The sequence below is a fragment of the Eumetopias jubatus genome, unplaced genomic scaffold (assembly GCF_037043125.1).
Source record: "Eumetopias jubatus isolate StellerSeaLion01/CBP00866 unplaced genomic scaffold, mEumJub1_p1.0 scaffold_13, whole genome shotgun sequence".
NCBI lineage: Eukaryota > Metazoa > Chordata > Mammalia > Carnivora > Otariidae > Eumetopias > Eumetopias jubatus.
In genome coordinates this window covers 55,429,183-55,444,602 of record NW_028274819.1, presented here as the reverse complement: position 1 = coordinate 55,444,602, position 15,420 = coordinate 55,429,183, and the positions used below count along the sequence as shown (strand labels likewise).

The 15,420-nt window shown below is 37.5% G+C and overlaps 1 protein-coding gene and 1 pseudogene across 5 annotated transcripts in view; both read right to left on the bottom strand.

The window, feature by feature from the left end:
- The window catches only part of PAAF1 (proteasomal ATPase associated factor 1), a 41,141-nt gene extending 25,721 nt beyond the window's left edge, over positions 1-15,420 (bottom strand). The window contains exons 1-4 of one of the 5 annotated variants that reach the window (XM_028115985.2): positions 15,248-15,420; positions 13,462-13,502; positions 12,555-12,658; positions 8,828-8,917 (exon numbers count right to left, since the gene is read on the bottom strand). In XM_028115985.2, the coding sequence (XP_027971786.1) occupies positions 8,828-8,917; positions 12,555-12,658; positions 13,462-13,502; positions 15,248-15,294 (282 nt within the window). In that variant the 5' untranslated portion in view covers positions 15,295-15,420. Of the gene's footprint in view, positions 1-8,827; positions 8,918-12,554; positions 12,659-13,461; positions 13,503-15,214 lie in introns of those variants that run through there. The other 4 variants (XM_028115979.2, XM_028115980.1, XM_028115982.2 and 1 more) reach the window with 4 other exon arrangements.
- Positions 1,275-1,505, bottom strand: LOC114218597 (TP53-regulated inhibitor of apoptosis 1 pseudogene; annotated as a pseudogene).

The following is a 15,420-nucleotide window of genomic DNA, read 5'->3' as shown; positions in this document are numbered from 1 at the left end:
GTAGAGCCTGCTTAGGATTCTCCCTCTCTCTCTCCCTCTACCCCTCCCCAACCCCTCTCCCTCCCTAAAAAAAAAAGTGAATATATATAAAATCATGGACTACCCTAAGCAGGACCCCAAAAGTAGTTACCATAAAGGAATAAATTGATGGGCTTTATCATCTACAAATGGACCAAAATAACACCCACAATCCAGTGTATTGCTATGTACTCTTCACCTGTCTGATCATATTCTTTTTTTCTTCTTCTTTTTCTTTCATTTAAGTCTTTTTAAAATGTTCATAGTTACAGTGATATTCTATCCTTTCAATGTATTTAATTTTATTTTTGTATATATATGAGTTTTACTTTTCTTTCTTTTTTTTTGGAAACTAAATGTTATAATTTATTCCATCTTCATGATTACAGACATTACAGGGCAGGGTGGGTACACAAGGCATATAAAACAAACTCTTCTCCCATTTAACCAGATGCAGCATTTTGGCAGTTTTATGATAATACAGGTTGGCTTAATTAATTGACTTGGGCAGAAAGCTGGCAACAGCAAATGTTTGCAATTTAGGATTTTCCTCCATTGTTACTCCAAGGATCTTAATTCCTAAACTACACTATGAGCTCTGAAACGGTGTACACAGCAACATTCAAGCTTTCACATATTAATCAGAATATGACACCTCTTCTTAAGGTAGGGAATTCTTAAAGCTGTCTTCCTCTTGGCTAACCTAGTCCACCAACAATCTTAAAAATTTATCATATAAAAATAAAACTGTTCTCCCAAGCACTGACTAAAACTGTTGTGCTGGGATCCCTTTTCAGAGGCTTAGCTCCTTCAGAGAAAAGAGAGGTCCTAACCAATTGCTTCCATGAATAACCCTAGTACAATGTACTCAATGTCCTTTGCAGCAAAACTCAAAAGGTCAGGCAACCCTGAACATCTTGACAAGTTTATCAGTATTTACATATAAAGGATATTTAAATCTGATCCCAGACCAAGTATTACAACCATAATCCCAAGAAATCATTCAGTTTTAGCACATGGAGTTCCTGCAAGATGCCAGGGCAAGTGAAAAATCATCTCAAAGCAGAGTGATGCATCTTTTACAAGTAAGAGGAAATCAAGGAGGAAAGAAAACTCCTCCCTCCTAAACTCCTCATTAAATCAATGGTTCTTTTCACAGCCTTAATTGACGAAATTAATTGAGCAGTGTCCTCAATATCCTGATTGAAGGAGTCTATTTTCAAGGTGACTGTCAAGGTCAAGGTCAAGAAGAGCTTTCAAGCTTTCAAGCTTTTAAGCTTTTCTTTGCCATGGCCCATGAATTCCAGTCCTTCAGTGGGAATCTCCTACTTTATTGCTTTCTGAACACACTGCTGACAGTGCTTAAAGAGGTTGGTGCAAGGGACCGGGGAGCCATCCGCCTTGAGGAACTTCTCCGCAGACCAACGACTGAAGCACTGGTCTTACTCGCGCTTCATGTCAGTGCACGCCTGCCCTACACTATTCATGGTGGTGGCAGTTAAGTTTTTCTTTCTTTACAATTTTGGGATGTGGTTTCTTCTAATAAACAGACCAAAATACACCCAGATTATAGTGTATTGCTCTGTTCTGTTCGCCTGTCTGCTTACATTCCTTCTTTTTTTTTTTTTTGGCTTTTAACTTTCATTTTTACAGTACATTCTAACCTTTCATTGTTTCTAATTTTATTTTTGTACATATATAAGTTTTTCTTTCTTTACAATTTTGGAATCTAGTTTTCTAACAACCAAAATACAGGATCCAGTGCATTGCTCTATTCTGTTTGCCTGTCTGATTATATTTTTTTTCCCCCCAGGTCTCTTCTGATTTGTTTAGTGTATATTTCTCTGGGGTCTTTGTTGCCATTTTAGTATTTTGTTCTCTAGTTCATCTATTCTTCTCTGAACAGAATGACAAGATGGAAAAACACCTCAAAAAAGAGAACAAGAGGCAGTACTGACTGCCAGGGACCTAATGAGTATGGATATAAGTAAGATGTCAGAACTAGAGTTCAGAATAACGATTATAAAGATAGTAGTTGGGCTTGTAAAAAGCATATTAGACCCTAGAGAATCCCTTTCTGGAGAAATAAAAGAACTAAAATCTAATCAAGTTGAAATAAAAAAGGGTATTAATGAGATGTAATAAAAAATGGAGGATCTAACTGCTAGGATAAATGAGGCAGAAAAGAGAATCAGTGATGTAGAAGACAAAATGATGGAGAATAAAGAAGTTGAGAAAAAGAGAGATAAACAATTACTGATCAGGGCACCTGGGTGGCTCAGTTGTTAAGCGTCTGCCTTTTGCTCAGGTCATGATCCCAGGGTCCTGGGATCGAGCCCTGCATCGGGCCCCCTACTCCGCAGGAAGCCTGCTTCTCCCTCCCCCACTCCCCCTGCTTGTGTTCCCTCTCTCACTGTGTCTCTGTCAAATAAATAGATAAAAATCTTAAAAAAAAACAAAACAATTACTGAATCATGAGAAGAGATTTCGAGAGATAAGTGATACCATAAAGCAAAACAGTATTAGAATAATTGGGAATCCCAGAAGAGGAAAGAGAGAGAGACAGGGGCAGAAGGTATATTGAATCATATTATAGCAGAGGACTTCCCCTAAATGTGGGAAGGAAAAAGGCATTCAAGTCCAGGAGGCACAGAGAACCCGTCCCTCAAAATAAGTAAAAATAAGTCAACACCCTGACTTATGATAGTGAAACTTGCAAACCTAAGAGACAAAGAGAAAATCTTGAAAGCTGCTCGGGGACAAAAGGTCTGTAACCGACAAGGGTAGAAACATTAGACTGGCAGCAGACCTAACCACAGAGACCTGGCAGACCAGAAAGGATTGGCATGATATATTCAGGGTGCTAAATGAGAAAAATATGCAGCCAAGAATACTTTATCCAGCTAGGATGTCATTCAAAATAGAAGGAATGATAAAAAACTTCCAGGACAAACAGAAAATAAAAGAATTTGTGATCATTAATCCACCCTTATAAGAAATATTAGAAGGAATCCTTTAAGCGAAGAGAGAGCTCAAAAGTAACATAGACCAGAAAGGAACAGAGACAACATACAAAAACAGTGACTTCACAGACACTTTACAATGGCACTAAATTCATTTCAATAGTTACTCTGAATATAAATGGGCTAAATGCCCCAATCAAAAGACACAAGGTATTAGATTGGTAAAAAAGCAAGATCCATCGATATGCTATCTGCAAGAGACTCATTTTAGACCCCAAAACACCTCCAGATTGAAAGTGAGGAGGTGGGGGGACGCCTGGGTGGCTCTGTCGTTAAGTGTCTGCCTTCGGTTCAGGTCATGATCCCAGGGTCCTGGGATCGAGTCACGCGTCGGGGCCCCCGCTGAGCAGGGAGTCTGCTTCTCCTTCTGCCTCTGCCTGCCGCTCTGCCTACTTGTGCTCTATCTCTCTGTCAAATAAATAAAATCTTTAAAAAACAAAAAAAACACAACTGTTCAAAACCTCTGGGATGCAGCAAAGGTGGTCCTAAGAGGGAAGTATATAGCAATACAAGCCTTTCTCAAGAAACAAGAAAGGTCTCGAATATACAACCTAACCTTACACCTAAAGGAGCTGGAGAAAAAACAGCAAGTAAAACCTAAACCCAGCAGGAGAAGAGAATCAATAAAGATCAGAGCAGAAATCAATGAAATAGAAACCAAAAGAACAGCAGAACAGATCAAGGAAACTAGGAACTGAGTCTTTGAAAGAATTAATAAGATTGATAAACCCCTGGCCAGACTTAATCAAAAAGAAAAGAGAAAGGACCCAAATAAATAAAATCATGAGTGAAAGAGGAGAGATCACAATGAACACTGAAGAAATACAATTATAAGACCACAGAATGAGCAAATATATGCCAACAAATTAGGCAATCTGGAAGAAATGGATGCATTCTTAGAGACATAAAGTACCAAAACTGAAAGAGGAAGAAATAGAAAACCTGAACAGACCCATAACCAGCAAGGAAATTGATGCAGTCATCAAAAATCTCTCCACAAACAAAAGTCTAGGGCCAGATGGCTTCCCAGGGGAATTCTATCAAACATTTAAAGAAGAATTAATACCTATTCTTCTGAAGCTGTTTCAAAGAATAGAAATGGAAGGAAAACTTCCAACCTCTTTCTATGAGGCCAGCATTACCTTGATCCCAAAACTAGACAAAGACCCCACCAAAAAAGGAGAATTACAGACCAATATCCCTGATGAACATGGATGCAAAAATTCTCACCACAATACTAACCAATAGGATTCAACAGTACATTAAAAGGATTATTCACCACGACCAAGTGGGATTTATTCCTGTGCTGCAAAGTGGTTCAACATCTGCAAATCAATCAACGTGATACACTACATTAATAAAAGAAAGGACAAGAACCATATGATCCTCTCAACAGATGCAGAAAAAGCACTGGACAAGGTACAGCATCCTTTCTTGACTAAAACTCTTCACACTGTAGGGATAGAGGGAACATGTCTCAATATCATAAAAACCATCTATGAAAAACCCACAGCAAATATCATTCTCAATGGGGAAAAACTGAGAGCTTTTCCCCTAAAGTCAGGAACGTGGCAGGGATGTCCACTCTTAACAACGCTGCTCAACATAGTACTAGAAGTCTTAACCTCAGCAATCAGACAATAACAACAAAAAAAATAAGGCATCCTAATTGGCAAATAAGTCAAACTTTCACTCTTTGCAGATGACATGATACTCTATGTGGAAAACCCAAAAGACTCCACCCCCAAATTGCTAGAACTCATACAGGAATTCAGCAAAGTGGCAGGATATAAAATCAATGCACAGAAATCAGTTGCATTTCTATACATGAACAATGAGACAGAAGAAAATTAAGGAGTCAATCCTATTTACAACTGCACCAAAAACCATAACACACCTAGAATAAACCTAACCAAAGAGGCAAAGGATCTGTACTCAGAAAACTATTGAACTCATGAAGGAAATTGAGGAAGAAACAAAGAAATGGAAAAACATTCCATGCTCATGGATTAGAAGAAAAATACTGTTAAAATGTCTATGCTACCTAGAAGAACCTACACATTCAATGCAAACCCTATCAAAATACCATCAACATTTTCACAGAGCTGTAACAAATAATCATAAAATTTGTATGGAACCAGAAAAGACCCCAAAAAGCCAAAGGAATGTTGAAAAAGAAAATCAAAGCTGGTAGCATTACAATTCCAGAATTCGACCTCTCATGAAGTCTGAAGATGATTACAAAGCTGTAATCATCAAGACAGTATGATACTGGCACAAAAACAGTCACATAGATTAATGAAACAGAATAGAGAGCCCAGAAATGGATCCTCAAATCTGTGGTCAACGAATCTTCAACAAAGCAGGAAAGAATATCCAATGGAAAAAAGACAGTCTCTTCAACAAATGGTGTTGGAAAAATTGGACAGCCACATGCAGAAGAACGAAACTGGACCATTTCCTTACACCACACACAAAAATAGACTCCAAATGGTTGAAAGACCTAAATGTGAGACAGGAGTCCATCAAAATCCTAAAGGAGAACACAGGCAGCACCCTGTTCGACCTCAGCCGCAGCAACATCTTCCTAGAAACCTCGCCAAAGGCAAGGGAAGTGAGGGCAAAAATGAACTATTGGGACTTCATCAAGATAAAAGCTTTTGCACAGCAAAGGAAACAGTCGACAAAACCAAAAGACAACCAACAGAATGGCAGAAGATATTTGAAAATGTCTTATTAAAGGGATAGTATCTAAAATCTGTAAAGAACTTATCAAACTCAACACCCAAAGAACAAATAATCCAGTCGAGAAATAGGCAGAAGACATGAACAGACATTTCTCCAAAGAAGACATCCAAATGGCCAACACACACATGAAAAAAATGCTCAATATCACATGGCATCAGGGAAATACAAATCAAAGTCACAATGAGGTACCACTTCATGCTGGTCAGAGTAGCTAAATCTAACAAGTCAGGAAATGACAGATGCTGGTAAGGATGTGGAGAAAGGGGAACTCTTACACGGTTGGTGGTAATGCAAGCTGGTACAGCCACTCTGGAAAACAGCATGAAGATTCCTCAAAAAGTTGAAAACAGAGCTACCTTACGACTAGCAATTGCACTACTAGGTATTTATGCAAAGGATACAAAAATGCTGATTCGAAGGAGCATATGTACCCCGATGTTTATAGCAGCAATGTCCACAATAGCCAAACCATGGAAAAAGTCCAGATGTCCATCGACAGATGAATGGGTAAAGAAGATGTGGTATATATATATATATACAATGGAATATTACTCAGCCATCAAAAAATGAAATCTTGCCACTTGCAATGATGTGGATGGAACTAGAGGGTATTATGATAAGCTAAATACATCAGAGAAAGATAATTATCATATGATCTCACTCGTATGTGGAATTTAAGAAGCAAAACATAGGATTATAGGGGAAGCAAGGAAAAAAATAAAACAAGATGAAATCAGAGAGGGAGACAAACCATAAGAGACTCTTAATCATAGGAAACAAACTGAGGGTTGCTAGAGGGGAGGAGGGCAGGGGGATGGGGTAACTGGGTGATGGACATTAAGGAGGGCACGTGATGTAATGAGCACTGGATATTATATAAGACTGATGAATCACTGAACTCTACCTCTGAAACTAATAATACATTATATGTTAATTAACTGAATTTAAGTTTTAAAAAATTTAAAAAGAAAGTATATACATTATTAAAATGTTTTAAAGTCAAAAAAGGGGAAGTTTCATCTTGACTTTCTTGTAATTAACTATTAATCAAAAGGCACAATTCATAACTTGATTTCTTTAAAGCAAGGCAAATCTTTATTTACATTTATAAAGCAATTAAGAGCAAAATTCACGTAGGATTTTTATAAAAAATCTTTTCTGTAACAGTTTGCATTTATCTTGCCCACACATACTATTATAGCAGTTTTTTTTTAATTTATTTATTTTAGAGAGAGCTTTAGTGGGGGGAGGGGCAGAGGGAGAGAGAGAATCTCAAACAGACTCCCTGCTGAGTCAGAAGCCCGACGCGGGGCTCGATCCCAAGACCCTGAGATTATGACGTGAGCTGAAATCATGAACTGGACACTCAACTGACTGAGCCACCCAGGCACCTCTATTATAGCAGTTTTTTAAAAAACCTCTTCTTTATCAAGTCTTTCCAAAGCAATCAATTTAGTTTTCAAAGACATAATCACTCTGTCTTTTCATACTCATATTACATTGGTTTACCGTATTTAATTAACAAAATTTCAAAAACAATATAACTGATAATGTAACTTATCCTTATTAAGCATTCAACCTAACCAGCAGTGTCGCAGTATGCAGATCTCAGAGGAGAGCTTATAAGCTGTGAATGTGCTGTGAGCTTCAGTCAGTACGGTTTACACAGGAAAGGCAGAGCAATAGTTAACTGAATAAATTAGTTAAGTGGAAGTCAGAACATACCAAAAGCCTTATAACTTGCATCCCCTGTGACTCAGCAACTCTATTTTATAAATGTATTCTAATTTCTTCCTATCTTTGTGAATAAAGGGTTAGCCAAATCACCAAAGTATAAAATCAAGAAATCAAAAATATCTGAAAGTCCAGTAACACCAGATTGGAAAAATGAATTATAGTAAATCATACAGTAGGAATACCGTGCAGCTCTTAAAAGAATATGCAGGAAAAAAAGAATATGCAGAAAGATGACATATAGTATGTACATAATATATCATTAAGGAATAAAAAGCAAGTTATAAAACAACATGTACTATAAAAACCTATTTTGGTAAAATATTTAAAGAAAAAAGACAGGGTGGGGTGCCTGAGTGGCTCAGTTGGTTAGCCGTCTGCCTTCAACTCAGGTCATGATCCCAGGGTCCTGGGATCAAGTCCCACATCCAGCTCCCTGCCCAGCGGGGACTCTGCTTCTCCCTCTCCCTCTGCCCTTCCCCCTGCTCGTGCGCGCGCTCTCTCTCTCTCACCCTCTAATAAATAAATAAAATCTTTTCAAATAAAAGAAAGAAAAAAAGAAAAAAGACGAGGAGAATCAAGTGAAATAATACAAAAAGCTTAACATGGTGCAGACACATTGTAGGCAATCAATAAATGTTAGATATTACTACTGTAATTATTATTAATACAGCGTTTGTAACAAAAGTTCACAATAGTTACTTAAGGTTGTAGAATGTGAGTGATTTTTCACCTTTTTATATTTCCTAAATTTTTATCACTAAATCTATGTTTTATAATAAGGATAAAAAATAGCCATTTTGTAAAATGTACTACACAATAAAATGGAAGGCTTTAATATAATCAGTTTATCCACATATTTCTCATTTATGCTTCCAAAAAGATCATGGTAGTAGAAAGGGCATTATCACAGAGACCTCTGAAAATTATTCCTCAATATGCTGTACTTGGAATTGTGAGAAAATGTCCCTGTCCTGTAGGCAATGAGACAAATATGAGCAATGGCAAATTAGATAAACATAGCTACTATCATTATCCAAAAGCCACAAAGCAGCTCTGCTAAAACATAAATAAGTAAACTTCAGACAATTCCATTCTCTAAGACTACCAGTGAGTGGATTTGTATACATATTCTATGTGGACCCAGATACCAGTTTTGCCAAACATATCACACTTCAGCTGTGGTACCTTAACAATACACAGTAAATGAAAGACACATTAATTATGAACGTTTATAGCACTCAAGCAGATAAAATGAAATATTAACATGCTATTATATTCTCTCATTTTATCAAAATACTTACACTCTTTGAATGAATTCTGGAAAAAGTAGTGTATGGGGCCAAAAACTTTGAGGATGCATTTTCCTTCGGACAAGAAATATGAATGCTTTTCTAAACAGAGAGGGAAAGATGAAACTCATCAGTAAAATTACTCCAGTGGAATGAAAGGCTCTTAAAGAAAACACCAGGATGATAGGAAATTCTCATTTTTCAAATGTACCCTCTCTAATCCTCCTTTGCCAGCTCACACTACCACTCCCCTGTAGATTAGCAGCCCTTTTACTGCAAAGGGCTGCAATGTAATTTGGTATTGCTTTGCTGCCCTTATCTTTTTATATTGAAGTAAACTCCCATAGAAGGTAAACCAACAGTAAGATACAAATGACAAATATGAAAGCATTAATTTAAAAAAAAATTTTTATAGATTTTATTTATTTATTTGAGAGAGAGAATGAGATAGAGAGAGAGCACGAGAGGGAAGAGAGTCAGAGGGAGAAGCAGACTCCCTGCTGAGCAGGGAGCCCGATGCGGGACTCGATCCCAGGACTCCAGGATCATGACCTGAGCCGAAGGCAGTCGCTCAACCAACTGAGCCACCCAGGCGCCCGAAAGCATTAATTTTTAAAAGAAAATCTAATACCAGTACTCTCAGTTAGCAGTGGGGCAAGGAACAGGATTAACAGGAGGAAACAGCACCAGACTCCAAGTCTAGCACCTAAAAGACTAGTCTAAAAGCTAACTTACTGCCTACAGGAACTTTTAGGAAAAAATGTTAGACTACTGACATCTATAGTTACCAGAGAAAACTGGTAAATTATGGTACACTTATACAATCTGTAGGCCCTGATCAGGCTTGCGGTGCCCATTCCTACCTAGGACTTAAACTGACCATCCATGTTCATAGACTGCTCAGAGCCCCACAGCTGTATTAATTCCCCACACGTTTTGCTAGTCATTATAACATATCTTTCAACTATTGTAGCAAGAAACACTGGTGACATAGTTGAATGGTGACATTCAAATTATATCTAGAAAAAGATGTTAGGTTCAGGTGACATGACTTGCATAAGGCAGCCTTTGTAACCATTTAAGATTAAGTATGTTGGTGTTTCAAGGTAGCATGTATAGAGGCATAAAAGGCTTAGTAAACCCTTCAGGGATTCTTGCAATATGATAGTCCTTTAATCTAACTGGCTGAATACCAACACCACCACTTAAGTGTGCATCTCCTATAGGGAGCTGAGGAGCTACGCTCACCAAATGGCCCCTAACCTGTTATCCCTTCTGCGGCAGTACTTCAAAGTTTCTGGAAATTCTGCTGATCAATGAAAATGTCTTTAAAAGTCAAGATTTTCTACACCTTTTTCTAAGACTAATATACATACAGCAAACACAGGTCCTCACATTTCTTTAGAAAGAACAATTTCAAAGTAATAACATTCTCATCACTAAAAATCAAAATGCTCTTATTACAAGTCTTCTACTCCTTTAAAAAGACAATTAGAGCATCTGTCTATATAAACAGCACTTTCTTAGCCAGCATATCCATATGTGGCTGCCTGCAGACTTTTCATTAAATGAGTTTTCACTTCAAACCCCATGAGAAAGCCCCATACAGCTGCAAGAGAGTTGACCTGGATTTGGAATTGCCTCCAGTACCTGAAACTAAAGGTGTCAGCTAAACTCTCCTGGCTTAAATATTCCTACCAGCAAGGATTCAGGGAACTCCAAGAACTTAGTGTTCAGGCATCTGTAAGAATTGGGTTTGTTCTCAGAAGACTTCATTTCTTTGAGACTAATTATGTGAAAGATTTCAAGAATTAGTAGTTTTTTCCTGCTTATCAATTGAGCAAATCAACCTTTAATCTATAAACAAACTATGGAGGAAGAGAAATGTTGAACTACCTTCCAATATCAGCAGTAAAGAATCATGCCATTAATGAAAATATTTTAGTGAAAAGTTGCAGGAGATATCAAAACATAAAATTCAGGGTGGGGGTCAGAGGAGGAGCATGGGCATTCCACACTAAGATAAAATTTAAAGTCAAACTTTTTTATCCTCCAGGATTAGGTATTTAAGCATAATCTACTGTTCAACAGAACAATGCAGCAACATCAAATAGCAAAGTGCCTCATGGCAATTAGGAAACAAATAAATGCTCAACCATAAGCACTTACTGTCTGACCCAGCAGGTACAAGGCAGAAATTAGCAACGATGTTGGAAGAGATAAGTACTGTATCAGGGCCTACGTACGAAGGGAAGAAAGGAATTCAGCACTGAGGCTGTAGATGGATACTGGTAAAACACCTGGGGAAAATGTAGGCTTGCAAGGTAGTGTTCATACTTGGAAGTTTATAGGACTGGTTTCAATTCTGGCATACAGTCTAACTAGCTTTGATTATTAGGGTTAATAAACCTCTTTGAGTCTGTTTGCTTATATGCAAAATGAAAATTTAAAATGCCAATCCCACAAGATTATTATGATGAACAACTCACTTTTGTAAGATTTTACAGTTTCATTCATATGCAGTCTCACTTGCTGTTCATCAGTCTATAGGTAGAATATCATCTCCATTTTACAGATGAGGAAATTGAGGCTCAGAGACCTAAGTTCTTTGTCCAAAATCGTATTACTAGTGTCAGAGTTAACTAAAACTTGAACTCAGATCTTCCAACAGTTTCTACTATACCATAGCTGTTTATGAAAAACAAATGCAAAATATATATAACATATAGCCTATTACCTTGCACAGAAGGCAATAAATGAACATTTAAAGTCTCATGTAAAAAACAAAGTATCATCTATTCTTATCAGTATACCTTAATATTTCACAACTAAAAAAAATTTAATTACACATCTCACCGACCAGAGCATACTGACTGCAGAATGAGTAAGGAAAGTCATGGATTCTGCAATACTTAGTTTGGCTATCTACTCACCTCAAAGACCAATGAGAAAAACTATTAAGTACTATTAATGTAGGTCTTCATCAAGGCCTAGCCAGATACATTATAAAGGCTTTGCTGTCCAGTATGGTAGATACTGGCCACATGAGGTTACTGAGCATTTGAAATACAGCCAGTGCATATGAAGAACTGCATTTTTTATCTTATTTAAAGTTTAATTTAAAAACTGATACTTGCCTCAGTTTTTGGAAAACTTTTTAAGTATATTTGGAACTACTTGGGTATGTGAATCTATATTCTCAATTGCAAATTTATACAACCTAAATACATTTATCAAATATTTTCAATAAAAAATTAAAGTTTGAATTGAGATGTGTGGTAAATGTAAAATATACACGGGATCTCAAAAACTCAGTAAGAAAAAAGGAATGTACAATATCTCACTAATAATTTTTAATATTAATTACAAGTTGAAATATTTTAGATTTATTGGATTAAATAAAATATATTATTAAAATTAATTTCACCCATTTCTTTTTACCTTTTTTATGTGGCTCTTAGAAAATTTTAAATACATATGGGGCTTACATTATTTATCTATTGGACAGCACTGATATAAGGGAAGAATAAGTATATGCAACTAAAAGTATCTCAAAGTATATGTAACTACAGAAGAAGAAAAGACTCTTGACATCCAAAGGCAGTAAAAATTGTGATTACTATACAAACAAAATAAAGATGACAAAGATATATAAATAATAGTATAAATATTTAAAGCAGATACATGGGTACTACCCCAGTTTTGGACCCAGTGTCATTTAGAAGACATAAAAACCTACCTTGTTTATCTCATTCACAATAAATCCTTCTGAAGCTGTAACTTCTGGGATGCCATCTTGGCCAATTCCTTGACAAGTTAGGCTGCCATACAAAGTGGGTTTCCCTACATAGCACAAAAGAAGCATGTCTCAAGAAAATAATAAGAATTTAACACTGTTCTCCTTGAAGACTCAATTCAGGCACTTGTATAGATGGTAGGAAATTGGTTCATGAAAGAAAAGAAGGTACTTGTATAAAGTAAGGTGAAGTGGAAAAAGCCCTAGCCTGGGTGAACTTAATTTGGGAGGGAATATGCTCAAGAGCTAAAAACTAGGCACAAATATTTAGTTATAGCATTTGTGAGAAAGCTACTAGAGGGATGCCTGGGTGGCGCAGTTAAGCTCCCAACTCTTGATTTCGGCTCAGGTCATGATCTCAGGGTCATGATCTCAGGGTCGTGAGATGGAGCCCTGAGTCATGCTCCGAACTCAGTGCAGAGTCTGCTTGAGTTTCTCTCCCTCTCCCTCTGCTCCTCCCCCCACTCTCTCTCTCTAAATAAATAAATCTTAAAAAAAAAAAAAGCTACTAAAGTGATCTAAACTCAGTTTTCCTGACTGAAATGAAATTCTTCCAGGATGAAAGATGAAGATCAACATGCATATATGCATTTATCCACAGTATACACATATAATACATAGCAAAGAGTTAAGCTTCAGTAATCTAGAAAATTTGCTTAAGGAGAACACTGCTTTTGCAGTGATGGGGGCTAAATAAGATATCCTACACATAAACTGGTCAAGAACATTTGAAGATTATGAGCATTGTGCAAGGAGTCTGAGCCAAGAGAAAGTATGAAGCTCTCTTCTAAGGGTAGTAAACCCCTATCTCTAAAGGGAAGGTATATCAGTTTGGGCATATGGACATTACCTGGGGGGTGACAACTCAGCCAGGCTTCCCCTTCATCCTTCCTATGAAGAGAGACAAAAGACTAATTAGGCTCATTCAATGCTGAAAAGGATGCCACTGGTGCAAGGGAGAAAGATCATATAATTTTTAGTTTGGACTGTACTTAGGTATGAGCCAGTCTAATATCTCATCCAGGCATAGATTATTATAAGACAAGTTTTATTTATTAAAGAAATATTCATGGATTAAGTGTTTAATGCATAGATGTCTATTGGTTAAATGAATATTCAAATATTTCAAAAATAGGGAGTTCACTATTCATTTATAAGCTACACAGCTTTGAAAAAAATCACAAATACTTTATATTTAGATATTTATTGGGATTATTGTAAGCAAAGCCCTGTGCTAGGCACTTTGCAAACAGTATCATTAATCCTCACAATTTAACAAAATGCCTTTTATTATCTCCATGTTAAAGATAAAACTGAAGCTCAGAAAAAAGTGACTTGCCCAAGGTCACCTAGTTATCTGGAAAGCAGGAACTGAAACATGGGACTAGTATACAATGTCTGCATTCTACCAGCTCACACTGACTTTTTACATGTTTTAGAATGCACCTCCCCAATCTTCCAAATCCTTATTTTATCACTCTAACATTTTTAGGGTATAGTGAAAAAGACCTACACTTTTAAGACAGAAAGATTTAGGGGCACCTGTGTGGCTCAGTCAGTTAAGCATCTGCCTTTGGCTAAGGTCATGAACCCGGGATCCTGGGATCGAGCCCTGCATCAGGCTCCCTGCTCAGTGGGGAGGCTGCTTCTCCCTCTCCCCCTGCTCATGCTCTCTCTCTCAAATAAACAAATAAAATCTTAAAAAAAAAAAAAAGACAAAAGATTTAGGTTGACAGTAACTCTCTATCACTTATTGGCTGCAAAATCTTGGATAAGTTACTTCCTCTGATTCCTCTCCTGCATTCTCTCCTAGGCACCTGGTGGCCCTCAGTAAATGTCAGTGTTCTTCCTTTATTACTTATCACACATTCTGTGTTGTAGTAAGTAATGTGTATTTTATTTTAGCTCACATAGTAAAGCGTAATTTTCTTATTTACAGAAAACTATGTTTTCACCTTCACCATGGTTTCAATTTGAAAAACCCTTATTAGTATTAACACCTGACATTCAAGGCACTGCTGTACGCATCCTGGTGCAGAGTAATAACTTGCACAGTATATGATCAATAAATGTTAAATGAATGGTTTCCTATGCATCCCCAATTAAGCTGTCGGCTTCTTGAAGGCAGGAGCCACCCTTTAAATTTAGATTACTCATCTCAACTCCACACGCATACAGCCTGGACACAGTGGGTGTTACATTGTTTCCTGAATAGAATTGTCCAATACGTCTAACACAGCACTAGGGGTCCAAAGAGTATATAAAGATTTCATCATAAACTCAAACACAACGTGGAGGTGGTGAGTACTAGGACCTTTGCAAATAACTAACGATTAGTAAATATTTGCTAAATGTCTATGACTTATTTGCCAAGAGTTTTCCTGCCTCCCAGTTTTCCTGTCTTTCTCCAACTCATTGATCCTAGTTCTGACACTGGGATCACAGCCGTATATGTTTCCCTGGCCTCGGGACAGCTCTGCAGAGAATGAAAACCAAAGACCATGTGGGTTTGCTACATCCAGTAATCCCTCAACAAATGATGAAGGTAATCCCTATCCTGGACTGGGTACAGCTCTCCTTAACGCAAAGACAACATGCGTTACCCTCCTCCGTTCCAGTTCTGGGCCTTCATTCACCTGAGGGCTTGGGCCCAGTCGCTCTGAATCCTCAAAGGCGCCGCCATCTTAACCCCTCCTCCACCTGCCCGCCTCTTCCGCTCTTTGCTGGAAGTGGGTCGTCAAAGGGGCCGCGACAAGGACTGGGGGGCGGGACCTATACTGAGAGGCCACCAATGAATACGCGTGACGGG